A 27476-nucleotide genomic window follows, 5' to 3' on the forward strand; every position below is an offset into this window, starting at 1 on the left:
ATTTCTTTAGTGTACCTACTAGTTAGTATATCTAAACTTTATTAGTGTATAATCATTAGTAATTTTAGCACAAAATCTCTCATAGGATTTACACAATATTGTGATTTTAAATAAGATATAATTTATGTAACAACGAAACAAATTTTCATGTAATAGCGAAAATAAATCATGAATATTTGAAATTTTTCAGAATGTCTGAGGCGTAAGGATGAAATAATCAAACAAGCTCTACTCGAAAAGCAATTATTGATGGCGGATATATTAAATATCCCTAAAGAAGATTTTGAACATGTGGCAGACATAGCATCTGAACCATCTGCGATGGAAAAGGAACCTGCTGAACTCATACTTGCTGCTATTAGCCAAAGTATTTATTATTAGTACTAACAATAAGAACCAAATTTAGTTGTTGTATTTATTAAAGTTTATTATTTGATATTCGACTTATTCTATAATATTGTCAAAAGCAGAAATATAGAAATAAATATAAATGATATATTTATTATTATACAGAGTGATTTAGAACGAGTAATAAACTTTGATTGTTTGAAAAGTCATTTTGAGTAAAAAATGTCATATGAATATATATAGATCCTGTTCTCAATACTTACAATAGTTACAGAATTTTTAAAATTTGTTTTTTTTATATAAATTTTGTTTTATTTGAAATAGTTTTTCTTGAATATATAAGTGTTCATATTTTTTTTGTTTAAGAATTTAGTTATATTATATTTCTTGAAGATAAAAGTGAATATTTTACGAAATGTAAAATGCCTATTTTATAAAAATTATCTACTTGTTTCCAAATCTAATACTTTAAACAAGTAGCTCTTAATTTTTTCATACAAATAGAAAAGGATAATTAGAAAATTTAAATAATCAAATTTATTTTAAGTTTGCATTAAAAAATATTCGAATATTGGCAATTTGAACGAAATGTCCTGAAATCAGCAAACTTTCATGAAAATTTTTTTAAGATTTGAGTAGACATTGTGGAATATTAATAAATATTTAATTATTTGTTTTAGAAGAGATGAAAAATGATGAAATATTTTGTACATTATTGTATAATTTAGTAGAAAATAGCAACTGATAATGTTACACTGACATTATTATTGATAACCGAACAAAAAATTGATAATGTTTACTTAATATATTATTTATGGAATAAGTTTACAGTGTTTACATATGCACAACAAAGCACTTATATTTTACTTTTGGCTACAGCTGATCAGCTAATGGGAATGTTGAATTCTGCATTAAATATAAGTGAGACGGAAACAATATTTGCATCACGTGGGACATCGACATCACATGGGACATTCTCTCCTGCGTGTGAAGCTACTGGTTGTCCTTCACTACGAAGTCACTCGCATCCTCAACAATCAGTCATGAGAATTGTACAGCCGATCTGCCATTATCTCACATCCCAGCTCTCACAACTGTCACAACTCCTGGTAAATATGACCATTATTTATTTTACAGAATATGCTAAATTGAAAAATATTAGCTTAGGATTTGATAATTTTACGATTCAGTTCATTAACGAATGAGTAGTTCGCGGTCAGACAGACAGACGGACGGACGGACGGACGGACGTCAGGTACATGTATATATGATTTTAGGTTATAATATCTTTGTTTGTGGCGAAGGAAAAAGGATCTTATCTGTTATAATATCTTTGTTTGTATTTATGTTACCTGTCCTTATTTACAGCTCTATAAAAATAAAGTTGATTATATTTGCTTCTGCTGAAATGTAAAGAACGATGGATCATAATGTCGCTTTACTTTTTTTTATAAGTCAGAGATAGGATTTAATTGCAACTATCAAGCTTATTTTATTCATGTTAACCACTGAGATATAAGTATGGAATGGACACTGCGATGCTACGCCCGTAGGTGGAAAACGAGCCTGGAACGAGCCTGAGACAGATAGATATTGTGGGATCTCTCTCTCTCTCTCTCTCCCTCTCCCTCTCCCCCTCCCCTCCCCTCCCCCTCTCCCTCTCTCCCTCTCCCCCTCTCCCTCTCCCTTTCCCTCTCCCTCTCTCTCCCTCTCCCCCCCTCCCCCTGCCAAGGGAACGGGCTTGGAAAAATTAGCGGGGAAAGAAGACCCTGTTGAGCTTGACTCTAGTCTGGCACTGTAAGGAGACATGAGAGGTGTAGCATAAGTGGGAGATGGCAACATCGCCGGTGAAATACCACTACTTTCATCGTTTCCTTACTTACTCGGTTAGGCTGAGCGCGTGCCCCGAGGGCTTCGTGCCCCGGCGGTCACGGTGTTCTAGAGCCAAGCGCCCTCTCTCCCTCTCCCCCTCTCCCTCTCCCTCCCTCTCCCCCCTCCCCCCACAATATTTATCATAACGTAAAAATATTCGTCGTTATGATAAGGCACAAAAACTTACGATAATATTGCAGAAATAAGGGAACCCCCCTTCTGATTTCAATAATTTTGAGATATGTTATCAAAGTCATCACCCTGAGTAACCTTCAAAATGTTTTAGCCGATGGACACTGTTTGTTAAAAAGTTATTAATAAATAAAGTTTAAGAAATATAACAGTTTGTGTCAGTGTTAAGGGAAGTAATTTGCTCTGATGTGTGTATAAATAGTACACTTATAGTACGTAGGCGGGGGAGGGGTGGTAGCCCCACCTCCACAAGCGGGAATGAGTGGGGGTAGACTTCGGTTCGTGTGGAAAGTTGAAAACCCGAACCGTGCTACAATGCTGTCCAGAGAATCATCCACGCGAAGTGAGGTCCACTCCACCCCACTCCTGCTTACAGGGCGAAATCATAGACTCAGGCTGCGGTCCACTTGACGCTACAAATGCTTCGAAGCATTCCTTTTCTCCTTTCTTTCAATGAAGAAAGAAAAAGAAGAAGAACGCTTCGAAGCATTTGTAGCATCAAATGGACCGCAGCCTTAGGAAGAGATAGAAGGAGCGTAAACCTGCGGGGGTACGGAGATAAACGCGGTAAGGGGGGTTACGTCTAAATTCGGCTATTTTTGTAGGTACTATACGGTTCGGATATGTTCGGCGTTAGGCTAAAGCCGTAGTCCATCGACAACAGTACACGGACACACACGAATATGGTTGTCGCTTTGGTGTGTGTTGCCTGGATGTGGAGGTGATGCGCTACCAGTGCATGCCAGCGCATCCCCTCCGCATGCTGGCAACTACACTTAAAGCGACAACCACGTCCGTGTGCTGTCGAGCATCTGAATGTTTCCAAGTTTAACCGAAGTTTAGCCGAATTTAGACGTAACTCTCGTCTAATAATCCCCCGTTATCATAACCTCCAGGATGATTACGATAACTAACCCCGTTATCATAACCCCTCGAAATGTTAGTGATTTTCGGAGGCATTTTTGGCGAAGAACACGGGAAAAATAGTAAACAAATTTTCCGACCAAAAAAATTTTTCGAGGTTTACCCTACCCGAACCGAGGTCTATCATTGTACGGTTCGGATTTTCAACTTTTTACGCGAACCGAGATCTACCCCCACCCAATCCTGCCTGCAGAGGAGGGGCGGTAGCCCCTCCCCCGCCTATATGTGTACTGTCTATACACACAATCAAAGTATTATTTAAAAATGTATATTATTTATTTTTAACTTTAACACTGCATATCTCGAAAACTAGAACAGTTAGTCCTAGATAAGACCTATATAATTTTTTGTTTAGCGTAAAAAATACTACCAGAAACCATCGTCAAATCAAGGGGCCGAAGTTATCGTAATCGTGCCTACCCTCCCCCTTGTCCATAGTACCAGTTTACGTTCCGTCTATCTCTTCCTAAGTCTATGGACGAAACGAAGTCTATCATTGTACGGCTCGAGTTTTCAACTTTTTACGCGAACCGAGGTCCACTCCCACCCACCCCTGCTTGCGATACACATATATCAGTAAATTACTTCCCTTAGTACTGACACAAACTGTTATATTTCTCAGTTATATTAATATTTTTTTAATAAACAACGAGCGTCGCGTCGGTTGTAATCTTCACAATATTACTCTGTGACTTTGTTAACGCACAGGAATGTTTTTATTAGTTATGTTCTAAAGTCTTAATTTTGCATATATTTCGTACTCGCGTATAATTTTGTATCTGTTTGTTTTAATTGTACTCTGCCGTGTTCCTTTTTTCATTCCAAAGTGAATATACATTTAAATGCAGAAAGTTTAAGAAAACATTAATAATGAGGAAAACTTTTTGTCCTTAGAAGTATTTTAATATTTCTGTTTCTCCCAAAACTATGTTGTATTTTGATAAATTGCAGGAGATTATAAAAGAAAGAGAAGAAGAACGGGAGAAGCTGCGGAAGGAATTGCGTAGAAGCAGGGAACGTATACACGCGCTTGACACTGACGTACAGCGTCGTGAATTTTCGGAAATAATAACCACAACAACTCACACGCAAACGATGCTTGGTTAGTATTTTATTTTATTTCATTTTATTTATAATTATTACAATATATTTATAACTTAGTATGATATATTAAAAACCAGGTGCATTTAAGAGGGTATTTGTTCAAAAGTACTTGAAAAATAGGCAATTTTTGGGATTTTTTTTCTCATAAACGAATAAATCTTACAGAAACTTACAGTTTTGCATATGTATTTGTTACTATTTTATTATTATTTCTACCGTATTTCATATAAAAATAATTAAAATTTATTAAAATGTAAAGTGCAATGTTGCGAAATATTTGTTCTTGATGGATGCCATAATATCTTAAAAACTAATGAAGCGATTAACTTGAAATTTTACTATTGACATATAGTACTGGGCGGAGCATGCGGCAAGATTTCTTTGATCTCTTATCTCTTGAGGGACCTAGAAAGAGATAAGTAGATGTGTGGGCACGGATCTTTCCTTCTATTTTGTTTTCATTGATTGAGTTTTGTCTAAGGAGAAAGGGAACAGTACCGTATTCTTGTAAGTTGGGAACATTCTTAATGTATTGCTATGTATAAAATTTTTAAGTGCAGCGGCTATCTTTCCAGGTAGCAGGATGACGTCTAAAGACTTCTTATTTGATATATTATTGACGTTAGAAATGTCATTAAGACGTTATTAATACGTTATTTCACATCAACTCTGCTACCTAGGTTATGGCTCCGTAACTTCATGAGCCGCTACTACTCAGACATCGTCTTGTTTCTTTCTACGTCTCTCAAGACGGTTTCAGTTCCATGCTCCGTCCAGTACTATACAGTGGCGATCAAAAATTTTGGCCCAAACAGATTTTTGGTAAATATTTCCCTTTACACAGCCAGCTCTGATGACCTTGACCTTGACATATGTTATCAAGGACATGACCCTGAGTAACTTTTCCTTATAACTTAATTGTTGTTCATTGCTTATTTAAAAGTTATAGATAAACAAAAAAAGTTTGAAAAATTTACAAGTTTGTGTCAGTGCTAAAGGAAGTAATTTGCTGATATATGTGTATAGACAGTACACATGTGAGCGGGGGAGGGGCAGTAGCGCTGTCCACCCCCACCCCCCTCCCTTACATGTGTACTATCTATACACACATCAGCACACATATCAGCAAATTACCTCCCTTAGTAGTGACATAAAACCGTATATTTTTCAAACTTTTTTTGTTTATAACTTTTAAATAAGCAATGAGCGACGATTAAGTTATAAGGAAAAGTTACTCAGGGTCATGTCCTTGACAACATATGTCAAGGTCAAGGTCATCGGGGTTGACTGTGTAAAGGGAAATATTTACCTTTACTATGAATAAACGTTGTTAATGATAAAAAATGGCATATATATATATATATATATATATATATATAATTATTTCTTTATTTAACAAAAAGCAAAAAACGCATGATCATAAATATCGGGCCAGGAACTTCATGTTACTGCAAATCACAAAAATTAATTAAATCACTAGAAAATACTATTGGAAAAAAAACAATAGTAATATTTAATATTTGATAACCATGCCCTTAAGGGGATCCTGGACAAGGGACAATTACCGACAAAAACAGTCAGAGCTCGTTCTTTGAAACGGCTTTATAGATCGCAAAATCCTTTTACAGGAGTAAAGTATAGGTACTAATGAAGAGTGGGAATATAAAAAATTAATGATAATTGAAAAAAAATGTAAAAATGCTGTCACCTCATAACCATATTTTCTAATATAAACAGTTGTATAGGTTATATGTACGAAATGAAATGTTCCCACTCTTCAGAATACGTGCACAAACAATAACGTACCGTTGAAATTGAGATTGAAAGCCTGGAAAAAAAATTTGGGCCTCGAAGAAATCGTGTATATTTTCCACAAAAATATACACGCAGGCTAGTAAGCAGAGATGGCGCAGCAATCGAACAAGGACAGATGTCATTTCGTTAAACAAAGACAGATGGAAAAACAAAATTAGAAATGTTGACATTATTGACATCGAGGAAGTTCGGCCGTCACTCCAGCATCCCCTTAAAAAAAATGATTACTGCGTAACGACGTGGCATTGACTCGATTAAGTGGGTGATTGTGTCTCGAGGGATCTTTTCCTATTCTTCACTTAAAGTCTTGAATAAACCTTGTTTATTTGAATGTTTCTTGTTGGCTACTCGGCGACCAAATTCATCTAAAAAATGCTCAATAGGATTTAAATCTTCAGACTCAGCAGACCATTTGAAAATTCACACTTTTTGGGAGACAAATATTGTAAAAAGATTTTTGAAGCGTGTTTTGGATCTCTATCATGTTGAAAGATTCATCCAAGGTTTATTCAAGACTTTAAGATGGTTCGACCATCAAAGCATGTCAAAGAAAAAATTGTAAATTAAAAATATGTTATAAAGAAAACCTAAATACACTTAAATTGTCAATTTTGAGAAGATCTGATGTCTAGTTTTTGATATATTAAATCTCGAAGTTGGCATTTTTAACATAGGTTTTATGGGTAATTGTACCGAACATACATTTTTCGAGAATTTCACTCACTATCTGTAAAGAAACAAGTTCAAAAAACTGAAAGTAATATTGCTTGATTCTTTTAGCACTTGTTAAGTATAAGACAAAACGACGTTGACGTATAATAAGTCGAATAATTCAATCAAAACTTGATGAATTGTCGCGTTTCTTATCGGCCTTTTGATCAGCTGTACGCGACATGAACATGTGGCAACGCCGCGCCGTGTAATGTTTTCTTTCCACAGCACTATTCTTTTACAAGCAAATCTCCCATTATCGAAATTGTTTGTTACCTTCCATTATTTTTCAACGTAAACACAATACATAACCTCACTCAAACACATGGTACTGGCATGATAGCTGCTTAGGCCCATACAGCACAAAATATTTTTTAAATATTTTTTAAATACTTTTTAGGAAGATTAAAATAATTCACAAAAATATTTTTAGAATGTTTCTATGTCCGCCAAATCATGTAAGAAAAATATTTTTAAAAATATTTTTAAAAGATTGCAAATAAATATATTCAATATTTGTAAAATCCTTTAGAAATATTGCTTCAAAAAATAAAATACCCAATCAACAATAATTATTGCAAGCAATCACGTTTGAAAGGTTTTTTTAATATTTGAAAAATATGCATCTTTACATCTTACTTTGGAAAATATATTATTTCTGATATATTATCTATATCATCGCAGCAGTGTTGGGTGAGCCTTGCGTTGTATTGCTAGCAAAAATTATAATGTCTTGCGAATGTCATGATTTTGCTTCGCCGGAGGCCTGCTTATATTAGCCCCCAACTGAAATTTACTTACGAGTTAGACTTACCATTATGCGCCGCCTAGCGGCGTCGTTGCGAACTAGCACGGAAAGATGCTCTACCATGCGTCTTTCTTAATTAAGAATATTTCATAATATTTCAAAAATGTTTGAAAAAAATTATAGAACCAATAATAAATTTAAAATATTTTTTAAATATTTTGGAACGAGATTATAAAACAATAAATATGTAGATTTAAATTAATATTTTAAAAATATATTTCAAATATTTAAGAAAATATTGTCTGGGTGATAAAGTAGAACATTTTTAAAAATATTTTTAAAAGATTCTCTTAAAATATTCTTAAAAATGTTATCACAAAAGGTTCTTAAACCATTTTAAAATATTCTTAAAACTATTTTAAAATGTTTCTTGCAATATTTTTATAGAAATATGTAGAAATATTTTTTGAAAATATTTTGTGTTGTATGGGCGGGGGAACAAGGGGTAGCCCCGGACATTAATTGAAATTCAAGTATACTGCGTATCTATGGCCATTGTTCAAACATGGCAATGTCGCGACACTTCTCTTGTACGAATGTCAACTAAAGTCAAATCTTGAACTGTTTACATTTATCAGTAGATAAATTGATACATAATCGAATGAAAAGTTAATTATAAAATCAATAATTATACAAGTGTCTAGAATATATGCATAAAAATGGTTTTTCTTAAAAAAAAATTTTAGACCTTATATTGACTCATACGGTACTAGCCGAATCACCTTAAGTGAATTATAGGAAAAGATCCCTCGAGACACAACCCACTTAATCACTTTTTTTTTTAGAAGGAGAAACCCTCATGGGTACCCCCGTTCCCGGGGAGGGACGGGCGGTTATGCCGGACTCTTACCGGCTAAAACCTCTTCGGTGGCCTTCACTGGTGTCTCGGGGGAGGCGCTAGGGAACTTTGAATCACATCCTGTAACGCCCCCACTACCTGACTTCAACTAGGAGTCCCTACTCCCCGAGAACCCCACAAGAGCGGGCAAATACCCCGACCCCCCGCGGAGCCCCCGGGCCCCCGCCGCGTGCGTCGATGATGGCGCACGGGGCGGGGGTACCAGTCCTAGATGCGGCGACAGGGGACCACCATTCCATCGCCGCGCCCCCTAGAGTGTTATGCGGAGGCGGGATCGAGGCTCAAGAATCCCCGCTTGAGCCCCGGCCCCCGCGGCCCGAGAGAGGGGAATAAAAAGTGACTCCCTGTGGTGGAAGCCAGTCCAACCCCTCCCCCGGGGCGTTCGCACGAGGGACCCGAATCTAGAGTCGTGGCCCTAGATCCAGATCCCCCCGGCAGCCCGGAGGAGCGCTTGTGGCGGAAACCCCGAAGGAGATTCCGCCCGAGCCCTCCCGAGCCGCCGCGCCTACACATCCGATGGATGGGAGGAAGAGGCCCTAGGGTCTGCATCCTCTCCACCCATCTCCACCTCCAAGCAGGCCGAAGTCTGCTCAGAGGTAGGGGGAGGAGGAACCGCCGCCCGGCTCCCCGCCGGTTTAGCCGGCCCTCGTCCCCCCTTTCCACCTCCTGGTTCACGGTGGGCACAGCCCACCCCCCCCCCAGCCGGTGCCCAGCCGGAAGCCCCAAGTCCGCACACAATGGACATCTCAGAGCCTCCGGAGGACAGAGGCTAGCCCGGTGGTTCTCCTGACCGCAGCGGTAACAGAGCCCGCTACGGTCAACCGGGGCGGTGCACCTAGCCCTGACGTGCCCTACGCCAAGGCATCGGAAGCACCGCAGGGGGCGGGCTTGGAGCAGCTGAACGCGAGCCCTGCTCCATCCCACCGTGAGGCCTCCCTTTTCGATAACCGCCTTCGCGGCTCCTACCGGACATTGAGCCCACATGGAGCCCATGTCTGCAGGCGATCGCCGAATCTGTCCGGCTTTCACCTCTCCCTCGCAGCAACCACCAGCCCTAACAAGGGCCGCCACCCCGTCCCTCTCGAAAGCGGCGTCATCCAGCCCTCCAATGCGTATCTCCACACATTTGGAGGGCCGGGTGACCCGCACCTTTTCGCCCGCAAGGGCCTCCCTTAACCGCTCGGCCAGGAGATCCGCCTTTTTTCCCGATTCGGTCCCGGGAACCTCCAGCAAGAGGCCCACGATGACCGCTCTCCTAATTTGGAGGTCCTCCATTCCGAGATCTGCGAGGGATATCTTTTCCCTCGCAGATCTCATTACGCGCGCGTACGCCTCCGATCCCCCCTCCAGGACCGTCACCCCGACTGCCGCCCTTTTGGGGGGAGCCGGTAGGCGCACCCTCTTAGTCTTCTCCACCCCAGAGTTGGGTTTTTCTCCTTTATTTCGCAGAGGGAGAGCCTTCTTCTCCCCCCCACCAACCCTCCATCCCTTGCTCCCCGCCGTCACCGCCCTGGCATAAGTCAGGGCGGGGACAGCGGGGCCTCCCTTATTCTTGATGGAAGAGGAGGGCGGGGCCGACTTCCCGACCCCGCTCCCCCTCCTCCTCCAAGCTTTTTACCACACCTCTTTCCCGCCGATTTGCCGTCCCCTAAAATGGGGATCTCCATCATTGCTCCCTTGAGAGAACGAATCTCCCTAGTTAGAGCCTCCAACTTACGGTCGACAGCCACAAATCTATCCTCCATTGGGTCCTTCCGAACTTTATGTGCCGCCTCCAATCGAGGCTCCTCCGTTTGAACGGAGGATTCTCGTGTCGCCACATATGCGCGTACAGGCTCATCAACGTCCATTGGCGAAGTGACAGGGGAGTTGACTCAACCCGCCAATAGCTTCTCCTCCAATGAGGACTTCTGGGCCTTCAGCTCAGCGACCTCTTTTTCCGTATTTGCCGCTCTCTTCCAAGCTTCCGCGTACCTATTCCTTACTTCGTAGAAGATTTCCTCTACTATATAAGCATAAACTTCAGCTTCCTCGTCCGGTTCATCAACGTCATACGTGATGAGTCGTTCATAGAGGAACCATTTCAGTCTCTCCTCTAAGTCCCCAGTTCTCAGTTTCTGTATCCCGTCACCTAAGGATCCAGGGTGAAAAACTGCCTCCTCCAAATCAGAGGCTGAGAGTGTAGCATCCCTAGACTTTAGGGCAAGCTTCCTCCTTGTCCTCTCCCTTGCCTTGTCATCCACCTCTTTGTATTCCTTCCTAAGAGGGTTCGAGTCGGTACCCTCTATCCTAGACCCATTCTTTTTCATTGTAGGTTTAGAGCTCATAATTGTAATCGAACCCCAACCCGCCGCGGCTCCTCCAGCCAGGGCATGCCCTCACCGACCAGCCCCGTAAGACTGGCCGGGCTCCGAGTTCCCCCGGGGGGCTGGCTATGTCACTGGCCCCCGGAATTTTCATCGGGGGCACGGGACTCCAGGCCCCTTACTCACCCACGGGCGAGGCAAGCCTCCTCTCGTGTGGGCGTTCGGGGGTCCCCGACCTCCGACAATCGGGGCACCGCGGCGGGCGCCGCCACGCAGGGGGCTCCCCGGACGGTTGGGGCGAAGGAGGCTGCAACCCCTCCATCGCCTTACCCGCCGGGGCGACCAGCTAAAGTCCGCCGCCCACCGGCCGACTTTGGGTAGGGGGAACCTCCACCATACTCCTCCCGCGCGCAAAACAAGGGACCGGGCCGAGCAAGCTCGATCCCCGGCCCCCGCCGCCCGCGAGAGGACAGGGCACAGGAAGAACCCCCAACTGTTGCAGTCGCCGACCGATGGGCTACCGTACACGCCGCCGGCCCTTACGTCCGGCGGCAGGACACCACCGGCCCCAACCCCGGAAGATGTCCGGGTGGCCCGGTGGGTCCTTCCTCCCCGGCCGCCCGGCCCCGACCTTGGAATACGTCCGAGCGGCCCGGGCGACCTTGGGTGAACTTCGGATCTCTCGCCTTGCCGGAGCACCGGCGTGCAATGGACGAGGGATCCAAAAGCCCACCCAATCCCGTGGTTTTTTCTCGAGGTGCCCTTCCTCTAGGCCGGCGGGAGGAGTAAAAACTCTTCTTTAACGGTCCCGGCCGACCGGGCGTTTGAAGTCAGGGTCGCCATCCCCTACCGGCTGTTGGAGTCTGGGTTGTCGAAGCTAGCCAGGCTCCTAAGCAGGGCAGCCGGTCCCCCGGTTTTCTGTCTGGGTTTTCTTTCCCATAGGACAGTCGGGTAACGGAGCAAAGCTCGTCTCTCACGGCCCCGTCCGGCCGGGCGGACTTTTTATAGAGGCCGCCTACCTCGCGGGCCCTGCATCCGACGCTACAAGGCCCCCCGGTCCACGACAGCTCCGTAGGACTGCCGTAGATTACGGTACTGCTGTGCTCGGCTACCCCGGGTGCGCAAAACCCGTATCTAATGGCGCCCTAGGACGCCATTAGACCCCTGGGGGGAAAAAAATCCCAAAAACATGGCTAAAATATGAAGGCGTTTTTCAATTTAAATGAAAATTGATATGGTTTTCGAGGTCGCTGATTACGAATCAAAAGTCAAAATTACGAAAAACAAAATGGCGGATCCAATATGGCGGACATTAATATCAGATTTAGCCGAAACTTGGTATACAGGGGTTTTCGAGATCGCGGATTACAAATAAAAAGTTAAAATTACGAAAAACAAAATGGCGGATCCAATATGGCGGACATATATATTAAAAATATATCAGATTTAGCCGAAACTTGGTACATAGGAGTTTTCGAGATCGCGGATTACGAATAAAAAGTCAAAATTACGAAAAACAAAATGGTGGATCCAATATGACGGATATATATATATATATTATTTATTTTTACATAAAACCGTTTATTAATACGCGCGCGTGCTACTTCTCCATTTATTAAAGTATATATGAAAAAAATGCTTTTTTATACACATTACTAGTTCTTTTTTTGTATTTTTATCTTCACTCAAATTAAATAAATCGATTAAATAATTTAAAACACGTTGCTTCCGCACATGCTCCGATTCACCTTTATTTTCTAAAATAATTGCGTGAATTTCGCGGCGACTTATACTTCTCGAATACATTGTGCTTTTATTCACGTTGACCTAAGACAAAGAACTAACTGTAAGGCATTATTGAGCTGTTGACAAACTATACATACACAATTGACTGCAATAAATAAACAAATAACAATAAATAAAGAAGACAAAGCTATCATCCATTGTCATTACTAATTTCATGAACTAGTAATATATGCAGTGTCGCTTCGCGTATACTTGGCGCGAGCACGGTCTTACATACGCGAGACACTACCACGTCTCCTGATTCTACCATTAGGCGTCACCACATTGTGGTTTGATATTTTGCAAGGAGCAGCTAATTCTTTTTTTAATTATTTTCTATGCTTTATAGTCTTTGTTATGAGATAAAAAAGAATGCATCAATCTGCGTCGCACTTTTTATATTGACAATTTTATTCATATCCGTTCATAAAATTTTTACTGTTTAAAGAATATATTATAAATGTAAATAAACACAGCATATTGCATTTTCTATTACAATATGTGTTAGAATAAGATCTTATCAAGTTGTCATTCAAAGGAATTAAAAATTTATAGAATATTATCATTGTGGGAGACAGCACGATGTCATAGTTGTAAAATAGTATGGAACGCATGCATAAAATTGTCCGACTTTGAGGAAGTATTTCAAAGTTGCAATACATATTCATAAAACAATTATTGCATAAATTGGTTCACTAAACATTTGAGATAATATAATTTCATATTTGAATACTCTATTAAATATTTGAAAATTTGGGTTTTGGCCAGGTTTTTGGGATTTGGGACCACTGTGTGTCCCTTACGCAGCAATCATTATTTTTAAGGGCATGGCTACCAAATATTAAATATTGTTTATATAAATATTAACTATTGTTTTTTTAATATTTTCTAGTGATTCAATTAATTTTTGTAATTTGAAGTAACTTGAAGTTCCTGGCCCGATATTTATGATCATGCGTTTTTTTACTTTTTGTTAAATAAATCAATAATTATTTTTTATTATTTACAACGTTTATTCATAATAAAATACGTTATTCTCTTTAAAGTTAATCATTTTTTGTTCGTTTTTCCTAAACCCAAAATATGGGAAAAAATCTACCTGGCCCGCGCGAAACTTTTGATCGCCACTGTATATCGATGAATTTTACATATAGATTCTATATACTATTAAATCACATATTCTATATATATGTCTCTTTATAGCCTCTACCAAGATTATAAAAATATCTTTAATTTTTTTTATAACAATTTAGGGTAAAAAATTTTGTAAAAAGATAAATTTTTTCTTTAAAACACCGTTTCTTTTTACATAGCTTTTTATGAATATTTGAGGTACAGACTATAGAGAAGCCCATTGACTAAAATAAACTTTTTTATTTGCTATGATTATAATGGGCTCAATCATGACATTCACACATCGAGGACAAACACTTCAAAATGGCAGCACTTGCATTTTATATTTTAATAGATATTAATTATTTTTATTTGAAACGAGGTAAAAATGATAATAAAGTAACAAATACATATGCAAAACTACAAGGTTTCTACATTTTTTTCATTTATGAGAAAAAAGATCTGAAAAATTACCTATACTTTTCAGAAACTTTTTAAGCGAATACCCTGAATCATTGTAAAGCAATTTAATTAAATAAAATATAACGATGTCTTTGTAGATGACCTTGTATGCCAAGACAATTGCAGCAGTGACTTCGCTCATCATGATGTAAGAGAGATCTTTCAATTTATATATGCGACTGTGTGCAGTAGATATTACTCACAATTAACAAACATTTTAATCCATTTGTTAATTGTTTTATAAGAGGAATAGTAAGGGAGACCGGGGCGGAGTTGTCACTACAATTATCTCGAAATCTGTATGTTGTATGAACTCGCCATTAATATTGTAAACACTACTTATGGTGCCCATGTGACCAACGGAGTTTAGTGAAATTATATGCCATGTTGTGATTTTTATTAAGGCAAACGTATTTTCGGAGGTCAAAAGTAAAATTTTTTGCGCGTCGAAAATTTTAAATATTTTAAATATTATTTTCTCTCCGAATCTCGAGATAAGTTATTCTGAAGAGTAATGCATGCTGAACACGAATCCAGTGAAATTTTTTCATTTTCGTTGATTTCTAATATTTCATGAGCGATCAAACTTAAAATCTGTGTCCGGGGCGAAGTCGTCACCAAGCCATATCATGGAGACTTCGGGCGAAAATCAAAGTCAACGAAGCAGCAGTGGTCGGATTCCGGCGAGGACTTGGATAATATGTGCTGCGTGTGCTCAGAGATGACAGAATAGAGCTGAAGAGTAACAGTGCATTTCGTGCGAGCGTAGGGCACATAAGTGTGTGCGCTTTTCTTGTAATTATTTTCCGTCATCGTGTTTTTAATTAATGTTTCCATTTTTCTATTAAAAAATAATTAATAAAATGTATCCTATCATTTTTCACGATCGGAATTATGAATTTTTATTTAAAATTCAGTCCGAGAATGGAGTGACGACTCCGCCCCGGCAATTTTGACATTTCAATTTTTGCACCTTTGTCGTTTTCATTCTATATCAGTTGAACAAAGCGACGTAGACCAAAAATGTCCTTATAAATTTTGTAGCCAAGGGTTCACTCTTTACAATAGTATTTTACATTTTACTAAAATTATTTGTTTTGTTAAAAATCGGCACCGAAAAAATAGTGACGACTTCGCCCCGATCTCCCCTATAGCATATAGCATATTTTTAGAAATATACCGTACATGGTATCTCAAAATCCGTACAAAATAAATCTTTAATTGACAGATTTTCTAACCAATTGATGAATTATCTCTGATAAATTAGGATTGTGTTTTTTTCTTATAAAAAATGTACGCACGCACGTTTTGTACACGCACGCACGCACGCACGCACGCACGCACGCACGCACGCACGGACATTTTGTACAGAAGTGTGTGTGTGTGTGTGTGTGTGTGCGTGTGTGTGTGCGTGTGCGTGTGCGTGTGCGTGTGCGTGTGCGTGTGCGTGTGCGTGTGCGTGTGCGTGCGCGCGCGTGCGCGAGTGCGTGTGCGTGTGCGTGTGCGTTTGCGTGTGCGTGTGCGTGTGTGTGTGTGTACACAGGGTGTAACAAAGAGATTGTCTGCTACTTTAAGGATGAATAATACACATCAAAATAATGAAAAAAGTTCTTATCAACATAGGTCCGCAAATAATGTCCTACCGAGTATGGGCATTGCAATTTTTAAGCTCAAATTTGGTTTATTAACGAACAGAATACGTTTTAAGTTATCGAAATACGTACAAAAATTAAAGAAGATATTGAAAATGGCATCCTTGCATGAACAATACATGTTCGGTTTGTTCGGTTCGGTACCAACATGCACAGCCTGGATGTGCAGAAATACGTAATACGTCTGGTATCTTTGAACGTGTTAGGGCGAACATGAGGAGATAAACCGAACAATGTATTGACATGCAAGGATGTCGCTTTGAATATCTCTAATGTCAAAAGTTGTAATGCCCATAACTCGGTAGGAGATTATTTGCGGACCTATGTTGATAGGAACTTTTTTCATTATTTTGATGTGTACTATTCACTTTTAAAGTAGCAAACAACCTTTTTGTTACACCCTGTATATACACAGGGTATATCAGACTACTTGTCTTACATTAGTAGTCCCACCCAATTTTTTAATAAAAGTGATAGGAGAAATGTTTAGCCCCATATCCTATCCGAAGAATTGAATCGAGATATTTTTGTTTTCTGGAACTGACCAGAAGTAGTGACTACTGCGGTAAACTTTAAAATTTTAAATGGAAATATATGTCGTGTAGGGATAGATGTTGAAAAGAGAAACATCTTTTATTTGAATATAATCGCGATATCTCCAACTATTGAGGAGAAAACGATTGGAAAACTGAATGGTGATGGTGTAATAATAACAAAGTTTTGTATCCGAGAAATATTATTTTTATTAAGCCTTACAAATGTTCAATGTTTCTTCCGTCTTAATTTAAACAAAGACGGATTCTGTCTTTGATGTTATCTATAGCTCGAAGGACTTTTGCATCACTTAACGATCGGCATGTTTCCCGAATTTGTTTAATTTAATCTAATAATTAAGACGAATTTATTTCCATCTTTGTTTAAATCAAGACGGAAGGCACATTGAACATTTGTAAAAGTAATATTTCTCGTTTCGGATACGAAACTTCGTTATTATTATGACATCATCACCAATCAGTTTTCCAGTCGTTTCTCCTCAACGATTGGAGATATCGCGATTAGGTATGTTCAAATAAAAGATATTTCTTTTTTCAAGATCTATCCAACGATACCCTACACGACAAATGTTTCCATTTAAAATTTTAAAGTTGACCGTAGTAGCACTAGTAGCTACTACTTCCGGTCAGTTTCGAAAATCGAAAATACCTTCATTCGATTCTTCTGATAGGATATGGAGCTTAATATTTCTCTCCAATTTCCTCTCACTTCGCGTTTACGAAAAAATCGGATCGGACGGGGATCTGATACACTTTGTATATATTTACAATTAATCTTATATTAAAACTTTATTAAAATGAATTTCCACCTGAAATTAACTAAAAAATTATAATCTTCATATCAATTTGTTTCCTTGAAATTTAGTTTGCAAAGGCATCATTTGAAAACTCTTCCTTTTTAAGGCTTCTGGGTACTCGCCGTGGTCATGTCGTGACGTCAAAGGCGAGAAATAATATGCTGAGAATTCTTGCATGCCATTTTTAAATGAAAAGATATTTGGATGAAAAAATACTTCTGATCGATTTAACACACTTATAAAATATTCCGAAAACTATTCTTTTTTCTTGACAGTTAATAAACAGCTGTAAAATAAATATAATACGAAGCTTAATCATACAGGCATGACTAGGCTTCGTATTATATTTATTTTACGGCTGTTTATTAACTTTCAAGGGAAAAGAATAGTTTTTGGAATATTTTATAAGTGTATTAAATCGGTCAAAAGTATTTTTTCATTTAAATATCTGTCATTTCTCGCCTCTGATTTCACGATCTCATATGACCGCGGTGAGATCCCAGAAGCCTTAAATGCTTATAAGTCGAAACTAATTAATGCTTTAACATTTTCCGTTAAGGAAAAATTGATTTCAAATTGACTGCAGAATCTGTCTGTTAAAAGAATTCTGTGGCTTTGGAACATTCTGTATATTACAATATATAGAAATTGTTTAAAGATATAAGTTATTTATTCTAATTTTATTTCAATTTGGCTGCCATAGAGAACCGTGTATCTTAGCAGTAGGCAATAAGGACATCAAGGGTATTTATGCATAAAAGGGGCCTCCTCTCCGATTTCAATGACCTTGACATATGTTGTCAAGGTCACCCTCCTGAGTGACCTTCAGAAGTTTTTAGCCGTCGGTCGTTATTCGTTAAAAAGTTATTAACAAAAAAAGTTTGAAAAATATAGCAATCATTTTAAGTACTGAGAGGCATAAACGACTAATATTACGTTTTTTTTTTAAAGCAGAGAATACTTTATTTCGCGAGAAGGTCGCTGCTTTACCAAAACACAACATTTAAAGCAGTAAATTGTTGATAAATTGAAGTCTTTTTGTTAAAGCAGAGAATACTTTATTTCGCGAGAAAGTCGCTGCTTTACCAAAACACAACATTTAAACCAGTAAATTGTTGATAAATTGAAGTTTTTTTGTTAAAGCAGAGAATACTTTATTTCGCGAAAAAGTCGCAAATTTAACTGTTGGATAAAACGTGCCCGATTGCGAGAGAAATAAATATAACACTCGTATTACTATTAAGACTATAATATATTCAGTAAAGACAAGTGTACAGCGTGCGTTACACAGGCGAAGGTTCGGAAGGAAGTGAGATGAACAAGAGGGGCGCCAGCTAAAGAGTAACTCGATTGTAGCGACGCTAACGCCAAGCAATAACTAAACTAGTTCCGGACAACAGATGTCGTGAATGTCTCGAGATCGTATGCCAATATTCCCCCACTCGAGCTCGAGACTCTATCGAAAAAAAAACTTTTAATTAAACAAAATTTATGCGCTTAAGCCTACGCTGCTACTAAGAAATTTAATCTTCTCGCTGGTTACAGCCTTTGTGAGCGCATCTGCAACCATTTCCTCACTGGAAACATACAACAAATCAATAACTTTATCCTTTACCTTATCCTTGACAAAGTTATATTTCGTATCAAAATGCTTTGACCTTGCGTGATAATTGTTCGAATGAATAAGCTTTATCGCGCTTTGATTATCCGAGTAAAGTTTTATTGGGCTACTAACGCTCGAACTTTCAATGTCATTCAATAGTTTACTTAACCATAACAACTCCTGACTTGCTAAAGCTATTGCAATGTACTCCGACTCTGTCGTTGAGAGCGAGACTGTTTGTTGTTTCTTTGAACACCATGAAATAGCGCTACCGCCCAACAAAAATATATATCCGCTCGTGGAACGCCGATTGTCTATGTCCCCAGCCCAATCCGCGTCACTATATCCTACTAATTTCAGTTCTTTCGAATCACTGAATTTTAATCGATAGTCTTTTGTCCCTTTAAGGTAACGTAATACCCGTTTTAGTGCATTCCAGTGGGCTCTTCCCGGATTTTCTGCAAATGATCCGAGAGTTGTGATCGCACAACCTAAATCTGGCCGAGTAGCTTGATACGCATACATCAAAGACCCTAGCGCTTCTCTATACGGAACTTTCTTCATTGTCTCCGCTTCCTCTTCGTTCTTCGGTGCCATCTCCTTTGTTAATTTCTGGTTTATGTCAAGTGGGGTCTTAACCGGATTGCTATCTTCCATGTTGTACTTTTTCAGGATTTCTTCTACGTAGTTCTTCTGGTCAAGAATAATCTCTTTGTTCTTTCTGTCTCGTTGCACATTGATGCCCAAAATCCTTGAAACTGGACCGAGATTCCTCATTTTAAACTTCTGCTCTAATTGTTCAATGATCCATTGCTTTAATTTCTTGTTGTTCGAAAATACTAATAGATCGTCCACATAAACAGCTATATATATTACGCTTCCATCCTTTTCTTTTCTGATATATAAACCAAGATCTACTTCTGATCGTGTGAATCCTAACTTTTTCAGGTCCTCGTCCAATTTCTTGTTCCAAGCGTAAGCTCCCTGCTTCAAACCATATAGTGCCTTTTTGAGTCTGCCAATCTGTCCATCCGGCAACTCGATGTACACCTCTTCGTCGAGCTCGCCATTGAGGAAGGCTGTCACCACGTCCAAGTGATCAATATCGTAATCCTTCTTGGCTGCTACAGCAAACAGACATCGCAAGGTATTGAATCTCACCACCGGGCAAAATGTTTCGTGGTAGTCCACGCCTGGTATTTGTTCGTAACCTCGCGCCACCAGTCTTGCCTTAAAACGTCGTGATCCATCTTGAGGATTTTGTTTCAGTTTGAAGACCCACTTCGTTCTGAGAATCTTCTTTCCTTTCGGTGGAGAACATGGTTCCCATGTTTTATTTTTCATTAATGCATCGAGCTCCTCCTTCATTGCTAAGCGCCATTCCTTACTGTTTGGGCCTTCTAGCGCCTCCTTGACACTTGTAGGTTCAGCTCCTGTGGGCTCTACAGACACTTTATATGTAATGAAATCTAGCCAGCTCCTTGGCTTCGGAGTTCGGCTACTACGGCGTGGCGCCGACGCACTTTCATGATCGTCATCATCTTCTGTTAATTCGTTGTCTTCATCATCTTCAGTTGGCGTCTCATAGCTTTCTTCCTGATCGTTGGAGTCCCCCACTGAATCTGCGTTGTCATTAACCTCTTCCGAGTCGTTGGCAATTGGCATTGCGTTGTCATTAACCTCTTCCGAGTCGTTGACAATTGGTATCATACAGGCTGTCTTTTCGATTTCTGCTGAATTTTCATAGAAGACCACGTCCCTGCTCCTAAAGATTTTCTTTGTTTCTTCATCGTACAGTCGGTACCCTTTGGTGTGTTCTAAATATCCCAAGAACAAGCAGGATTTTGCCTTTTGATCCCATTTGTGACGAAGTTCTTTCGGAATATGCGCAAGAGCTCTGCAACCAAAAACTTTTAAGTGAGACAAATCGGGTTTGTTTCCCGACCAAATTTCGTGTGGAGTCTTGCCCTGGAGCCGCTTTGCCGGCGATCTATTGATGAGGTATACCGCTGTCGAACAAGCCTCTGCCCAAAATTTCTTTGGAAGTCCAGCATCCCCAAGCAAGCAACGTGCCTTCTCTACAACTGTGCGGTTATTACGCTCCGCCAAGCCGTTTTGTTGCGGCGTATAGGGAATTGTTAACTGATGCTGAATTCCCTCTGTACGTAAAAATTCTTTAAATGATTCATTCACGTACTCACGTCCATTATCAGACCGCAACGCCAGGATTCGGTGGCCCGTATGTTTCTCGACGTATGCCTTGTAAGTTTTGAAGGTGTCAAGAACCTCGCTTTTATTCTTCAGAAAATATATACTCAATCTTCGCGTGTAGTCGTCGATGAACAATACAAAGTATCTTGAGCCTCCGATAGATGCTTCCTCCATCGGCCCGCAGACGTCCGAATGCACAAGTTCCAGGGGCTTCGACGCTCTTCTTTCATTCATAGAGAACCTCTGACGCGCCTGTTTCCCCTTCACGCAAACTTCACACGGGCGATCGTCCGGATCATCAAATTCTAAACCGAACGCGTGTTTGTCCCGAAGAAGTTTCATGCTCGCTCTATTTAGATGGCCGAGCCTTTTATGCCATACCGAACTATTGTCTTCTTTGCAACTGAATGCGGTATTCATCGGTTGTATTAACTTGTAAATATTGTCCATCGGTTTAGCCACTGCTATCATATTACCGTTCGCGTTTATTATTTGACAGGCGTCTCGGTCGAATTTTACAACATAACCTTTTTCGGTTATTTTGCGCACTGACAGCAAGTTTACGCTGAGCTCGGGAACGTACAACACATCTTCCACGACTATTTCGCGAATCGCGCCATTTACTAATCCCGATACCGACACCGTGCCCTTCCCTTCGACACATAATTTCTTACTGTCCGCGACGACCACCTTTGATTCGTGTAACTTCACTAGAGAGGTAAAGTTTTCTTTATACGGTGACATGTGCATCGACGCCGCCGAATCTATTATCCAGGCAGTATCACTGGCACTTGAATAACTGTTAGCGAGGAAAGCTACTTTAGTGTTCGTGTCACTTTTCTTCTTTTCACTGTCTTGACTTTTACTGTCTTTATTTTCTTTATCGACCTTCTTTTTGTCTCTGCACTCACTCACGATGTGACCGTATTTACCGCACGACCAACACTTAACGTTTCTCGATCTTGATTTGTGCTTCACGTCTTTTCTTTTCACGTGATAGGCTGTATCACCGCTCGATGAAGGCTTCGATTTATCGACACACTTCGACTCTTGCAGAAGCTTCGTTTTCACTGAGTCTCCCGTTATTGGCATTCCTGAACTTTCCAGCGCCATGATCATTGGTTGATACTGGTCAGGGAGGCCCGCCAATAGCACCGTGCCAAGCCACTCTTGATTTATTTCGAATCCGATGGCGGTTAACTGATGCGCGGCTGACATGATTTCGCCTACATATTTTTCCATGGATTCACAGTTTTCTAACCTTGTAGTGGTCATTTTTCGAAGTAAACCGACCTTCCGAGTGAGCCCTGTATCTTCGAATGCTTTTTGAAGATTTTGCCATGCTTCCTTCGCCGTGGCCGCTTTCGCCACGTGTATATACAGTGATTCGTCCACGCTCAGGACTATCTTCGCCTTCGCCTTCGCAATCTTCTCTGCGCTTGTCTCGTCTCCGAAGACTGATTTCCATAAGCCATCCAAACTTAACAGGTTTTCCATGGCTATTTTCCACGTTGTGTAATTCTCCCTGCCTCTCAATCTTGCGACGGGAAGAAACGTGCTCGCGTTCATGTCGGACATCTTGCTTCGCGACTTGCACACACAACTATAAAAGTTTTTGTTCTCAGAAACTATTACTTCACCCGCGAATGGGCTAGACTGGGCCCATAACCTTTGTTGGATAAAACGTGCCCGATTGCGAGAGAAATAAATATAACACTCGTATTACTATTAAGACTATAATATATTCAGTAAAGACAAGTGTACAGCGTGCGTTACACAGGCGAAGGTTCGGAAGGAAGTGAGATGAACAAGAGGGGCGCCAGCTAAAAAGTAACTCGATTGTAGCGACGCTAACGCCAAGCAATAACTAAACTAGTTCCGGACAACAGATGTCGTGAATGTCTCGAGATCGTATGCCAATATTAACATTTAAGTCGATTGATGTCGATATTCATGCATTTTTTACCTTAATTTTACCTGTGTTGCACATCACCCCAAGAAAATTTGAAAATGCTAAAACAGACGTTTTTGAAAACTCGAAAAATTTTTAGGAAAAATTTAAAATTTTGAAAATCTAATCACGCAGAATTTTAGTATTTTTCTTCCTCTACATTATACAGCCATGATATATTCAAGAATTTGATTTTTGGATATGTTTTCCGAGCAACGAAAAAAAGTGTTGCACATCACCCCACACAACCCTATTAGTCATTTATGCCTTCCAATACTCAAAATAGCTGCTATATTTTCCAAACTTTTTTTTGTTAATAACTTTTTAACGAATAACGACCGACGGCTAAAACCTTCTGAAGGTCACTCGGGGTCATGACCTTGACAACATATATCAAGGTCATTGAAATCGGAGAGGAGGCCCCTTTTATGCATAAATACCAAATCAAGTAATCTTGACAAGAGAGATTAGATTAAGAAAATGGTTGACTACGGTTATCTCGTTAACGCTCTTAATTTTTATATTCCTCTTTCTACAGTTCATGTTATAATATATTTTATATATTAGCAGGAGTTTATTAATGCGCATGAAGAAATGGCTACAGACGGGGATGCAGAAAACCTTGAGCTTAAGGCGGAAACTGAAATGATGGGCGACAGTGTCGGTTGAAACACAGCTGAGAAACATTCTATCGATTATATCTTTCTTGATGCGGTGCATTTCACGAGCGGTGCTGGAACGCTTTCGCATAATGGAAGAAATCAAAATTATTTGTAAAAAGAACTGAAAAACGGACGACGCATATACATGCAAACATATATTGCATATAATTCTTTATCTTGGATGATAATGTCGCAAACATACAGGAGGAAGGAACAAAAGTTGTTAGCTGTTTTATTTACTTTATAATTCTTGGGAATTTTGATGCTATACATCGCATAGTTTACCTCTTTTAATTATTGAGGATTTAATGCATTACTTCATGAATATATCCTACAGATATTTTATCGCGTTCTCAAATAATCCATATTTTTTCATAATGTTCTTTTCACTATTTTTTGTAAAATGCAAAATTCTAGGTCGCCTATTTTTTGTGCAATCCGATTTCAACTAAATCTATGAATTGTTAATATGAAAAATTTTTTCAACATAATCCCATGAAAAAATGGTTTGCTGATGTATCAGACAATATATCCGCAACTTATTACATTAGTGTAATATAATAAGTAAAATAATTGTTATTAATTATAACAAATAATATAATAATTATTAGACATGTTTCGTAAATAATGTCGATTCTTTTAATAATAAATACTGAGTAATTAAGATGTCCTATATTATTCGCAACTTATATTTTTGTTAAATGTTTTAAATGTATTTATATTACAATAAAACAGCTAATTTTTTTGTCTTATTCCTATATTTATCGAAAGATGGATCAATAATTAATGTCTTTACCAAAGATTTTATGTAAATGGATTTACATAATTTGTACTAATCTCTCAAATGCAACTTTTTATACATCATTGCGTTGTGTTGCAAACCGAGTCCTGTATATTACTTTATTATCATTATTCTTACTTAAGAACTCTACATGCAAAGATGAATAGTAAAATAAGAGAAAAAAGGAAACTTTGTAAAAAATTCATTTTGATATAATTATTATTAGCTATTATTAATTTCTTCGAAGTTATCAGCCTATATTAATATAGGCATATAAATTTGAGTTTCAATTATTTCAAAAACAATAAAATAGTTGAGGAAAGATTAAGGGCCAAAGCACATAACATTGCGTAGCGATATACAACAGTCGTAGTCGTGGACATAAGAAACGCACAAGCTTTGGCGTATTCTGACTGTCAGAATACGCCAAAACCTGTGCGTTAGGGCCAAAGCACATAACATTACGTAGCGATATACGATAGTCGTAGTCGTGGACGTAATGTTATGTGCTTTGGCCTTTACGTCCACGACTACAACTGTCGTATATCGCTACGCAATGTTATGTGCTTTGACCCTAACTTGAATTTTTTATCTTGCACATAAGAAATGTAGAAAGATGCCTTTGCGAGATTTTAAAGAGAAAAGTGCAAAAAGTAAACAAAAACTGCTGTTTTCTTATCTTTACAAAGTCGTGCATTCAATAGCTACTGTTTATAAATGATAATGATATATTTCCACGTCTTATATCGATCTGGAACAATTAAAAGAATTCTATAAAAACATATATTAGGATAATTGTACGATTAGAACTGTTATGTATAATCCATGAGAAAGATCTGCGAATTCAATTTTGCATTATACTTTGTTATACTTTACGTTAAAACAAATAATAATTTACGGCTTCCAAAACTCGAGGGCTTCGTTAAGCTAAGCATTGAAATATTTGCAAATTAGTCCAGTATCTAAGATTCTATGAATTCTAAGTTCTACTAGATTCTACTTTCTTTAAAAATTTACAGCTTTGTAACAAAAGCTACGAAATACAAGAATACAAGAATCTTGGGATATAGGAATTCAAGAATCTCAGACTACAAATACATTTTTTATGAAATAGACGGTAGTTTATGTACTTAAAACAAATTTTCTACGTATAATACACACGTACAGATTCATATACAATATACATTAACAGATATGTATATATATGTGACAACTAGTGGCTTCATACAGGATGTCTCAAAACAGATATACTTTGCATAACTTTTTTTCTTTCGATTTATTTTTAAAAACTTTTTAAATAAAAATTTTCAACTTTTTAAAGGCAATTTTAGTAGAATAACTAGTTTTATAAAATAACAAAAAAATAAGATAAGATTTCTCAGAATTCAAATATACTTATGGATTCTAGAATGTAAAGACTTGTAGAATCCAAATATTTGGAATCTGAAAATGTAAGGATTTGAAAAATTAAGTTAGAACGTCGGAAGTTTACAAACACCAAAAACACTTAGCAGTGAGTTAAATTTACATTGATATTTTAACTTTCTATAATTTGTAATTGAATCATGAAGTATATTATTTTCTATATACATATTTTTCTGACATTTTTTATATGAATGAATATAATGCTGTTAGATTATAAAGTACAAAAAATGATCTTTTTGCAATATTATACGCAGTAATTTATGTGACATGTACTGTTCCTTTATGTAGAAACTTGTGAAATAAGATTATTCTGACTGTAAGAGGTATTTTAAAAATTCATGATAGCGATTAACTTGTTAAAAGCAAGGAAATACATATAAACAATAGCATTTTATATCCATGTAAATGATTTTTCATCAATGAAATTAAAGCATATTTATAAAATATAGTATAAACTTGGCTGTCAACTTGATACGTTTTATAGGAATGTGCAACAAATAACCATGCATTTATGCTATTGTTAGATTAATACGGAAGTTTTTTCACATATACACGCATTCATATACACGTACATGCGCATTCATGCATACTTTTTTATTAAGCCCTATTTCAAATAAGTCAGAAATCTGAAATTTTTAGAAGAAGAAATTAAGAAAACTTTTTCTTAGATTGTGAAAAGTTTACTGAATCCAAAGGTGATTATTTTGCTTACAATATGTTTACTTATTTGAATAATTTTTAAATACAAATACCCAACAATTTTGTCTCTCTTGCTTCAGAAGGTACGATAAATCTGTTTTTGAGAACCGATTCAATAAATAACGATAAATATTGACAATTATTGTCATTTTTTTCATGTAATTGCATGATTTTTTTTAACTAATAACAAATATCCTATCTGCCTCAATAAATTAAAGTAATTTTATTAAGAAAGGGCCACTTACATGAATTTGAATTATCCATGATTGTGCGGTTGTTTACAATTCCCTTGCTCTTGACATCATTATGAAATAATTAACAGGGAGATGGTTAAATCTTACAATTAAAGTATCACATATATATGTTAGTGAGTATTTCAAGCAAGATATTAGGTTATTAGAGACAATTAATGAGACAGACAAAATTCTATCAATAAAATTTAAAATAATTAGTATGACGAGATCACAAAAGCATTTATTCTTTTTTATTGTTAATTTTCTTCCTTTTTTCTTGTTATGTTAATTACAGAGAAGACTCATCTACTTACATAAAATCTTTGCTATTATAGAACACTGGTAATCCCTAATAATAGTACACGAAAATCATTACAAATGCGATAATTGTATATGTATAAAATATTTAATTACATTATTATAGTTGATATTATTATATTATATTATTATTATTATTGTATAAAAGAGCAGTTGATTTCTGTAATTCTTTGTATTCGTCTTTTTACCGATTACATATATGGAATCTATCTTGAAAAGCTACTGTTGTATTAAGAAAAAGAAGAGGAAAGGAAACATCAAGTAATAAAGAAATGCTTTTAACTCTTGAAA

At 38.2% G+C, this 27476-nt stretch overlaps 1 protein-coding gene across 3 annotated transcripts; it reads left to right on the plus strand.

Moving 5' to 3' along the window:
- The first annotated feature begins 163 nt into the window (after nucleotides 1-163).
- On the plus strand, nucleotides 164-27476 carry LOC139782757 (uncharacterized). Of its 3 annotated transcripts, none has more exons than XM_071721795.1 (5): nucleotides 170-367; nucleotides 1228-1457; nucleotides 4288-4438; nucleotides 14398-14447; nucleotides 23635-27476. In XM_071721795.1, the coding sequence occupies exons 1-5, from the start codon at nucleotides 250-252 to the stop codon at nucleotides 23734-23736; spliced, it is 651 nt and encodes a 216-aa protein (XP_071577896.1). In that variant the 5' UTR covers nucleotides 170-249; the 3' UTR covers nucleotides 23737-27476. The 3 variants fall into 3 exon arrangements, with proteins under 3 accessions (XP_071577898.1, XP_071577896.1, XP_071577897.1); XM_071721796.1 differs by having other exon boundaries at nucleotides 23638-27476; XM_071721797.1 differs by lacking the exons at nucleotides 14398-14447; nucleotides 23635-27476 and adding an exon at nucleotides 4793-4947 and having other exon boundaries at nucleotides 164-367.

The sequence above is a fragment of the Temnothorax nylanderi genome, unplaced genomic scaffold (genome assembly GCF_030848795.1).
Source record: "Temnothorax nylanderi isolate EJ_2023f unplaced genomic scaffold, tnyl_v1.0 TNYL_tig0437_pilon, whole genome shotgun sequence".
NCBI classification, from domain to species: Eukaryota; Metazoa; Arthropoda; class Insecta; order Hymenoptera; family Formicidae; genus Temnothorax; species Temnothorax nylanderi.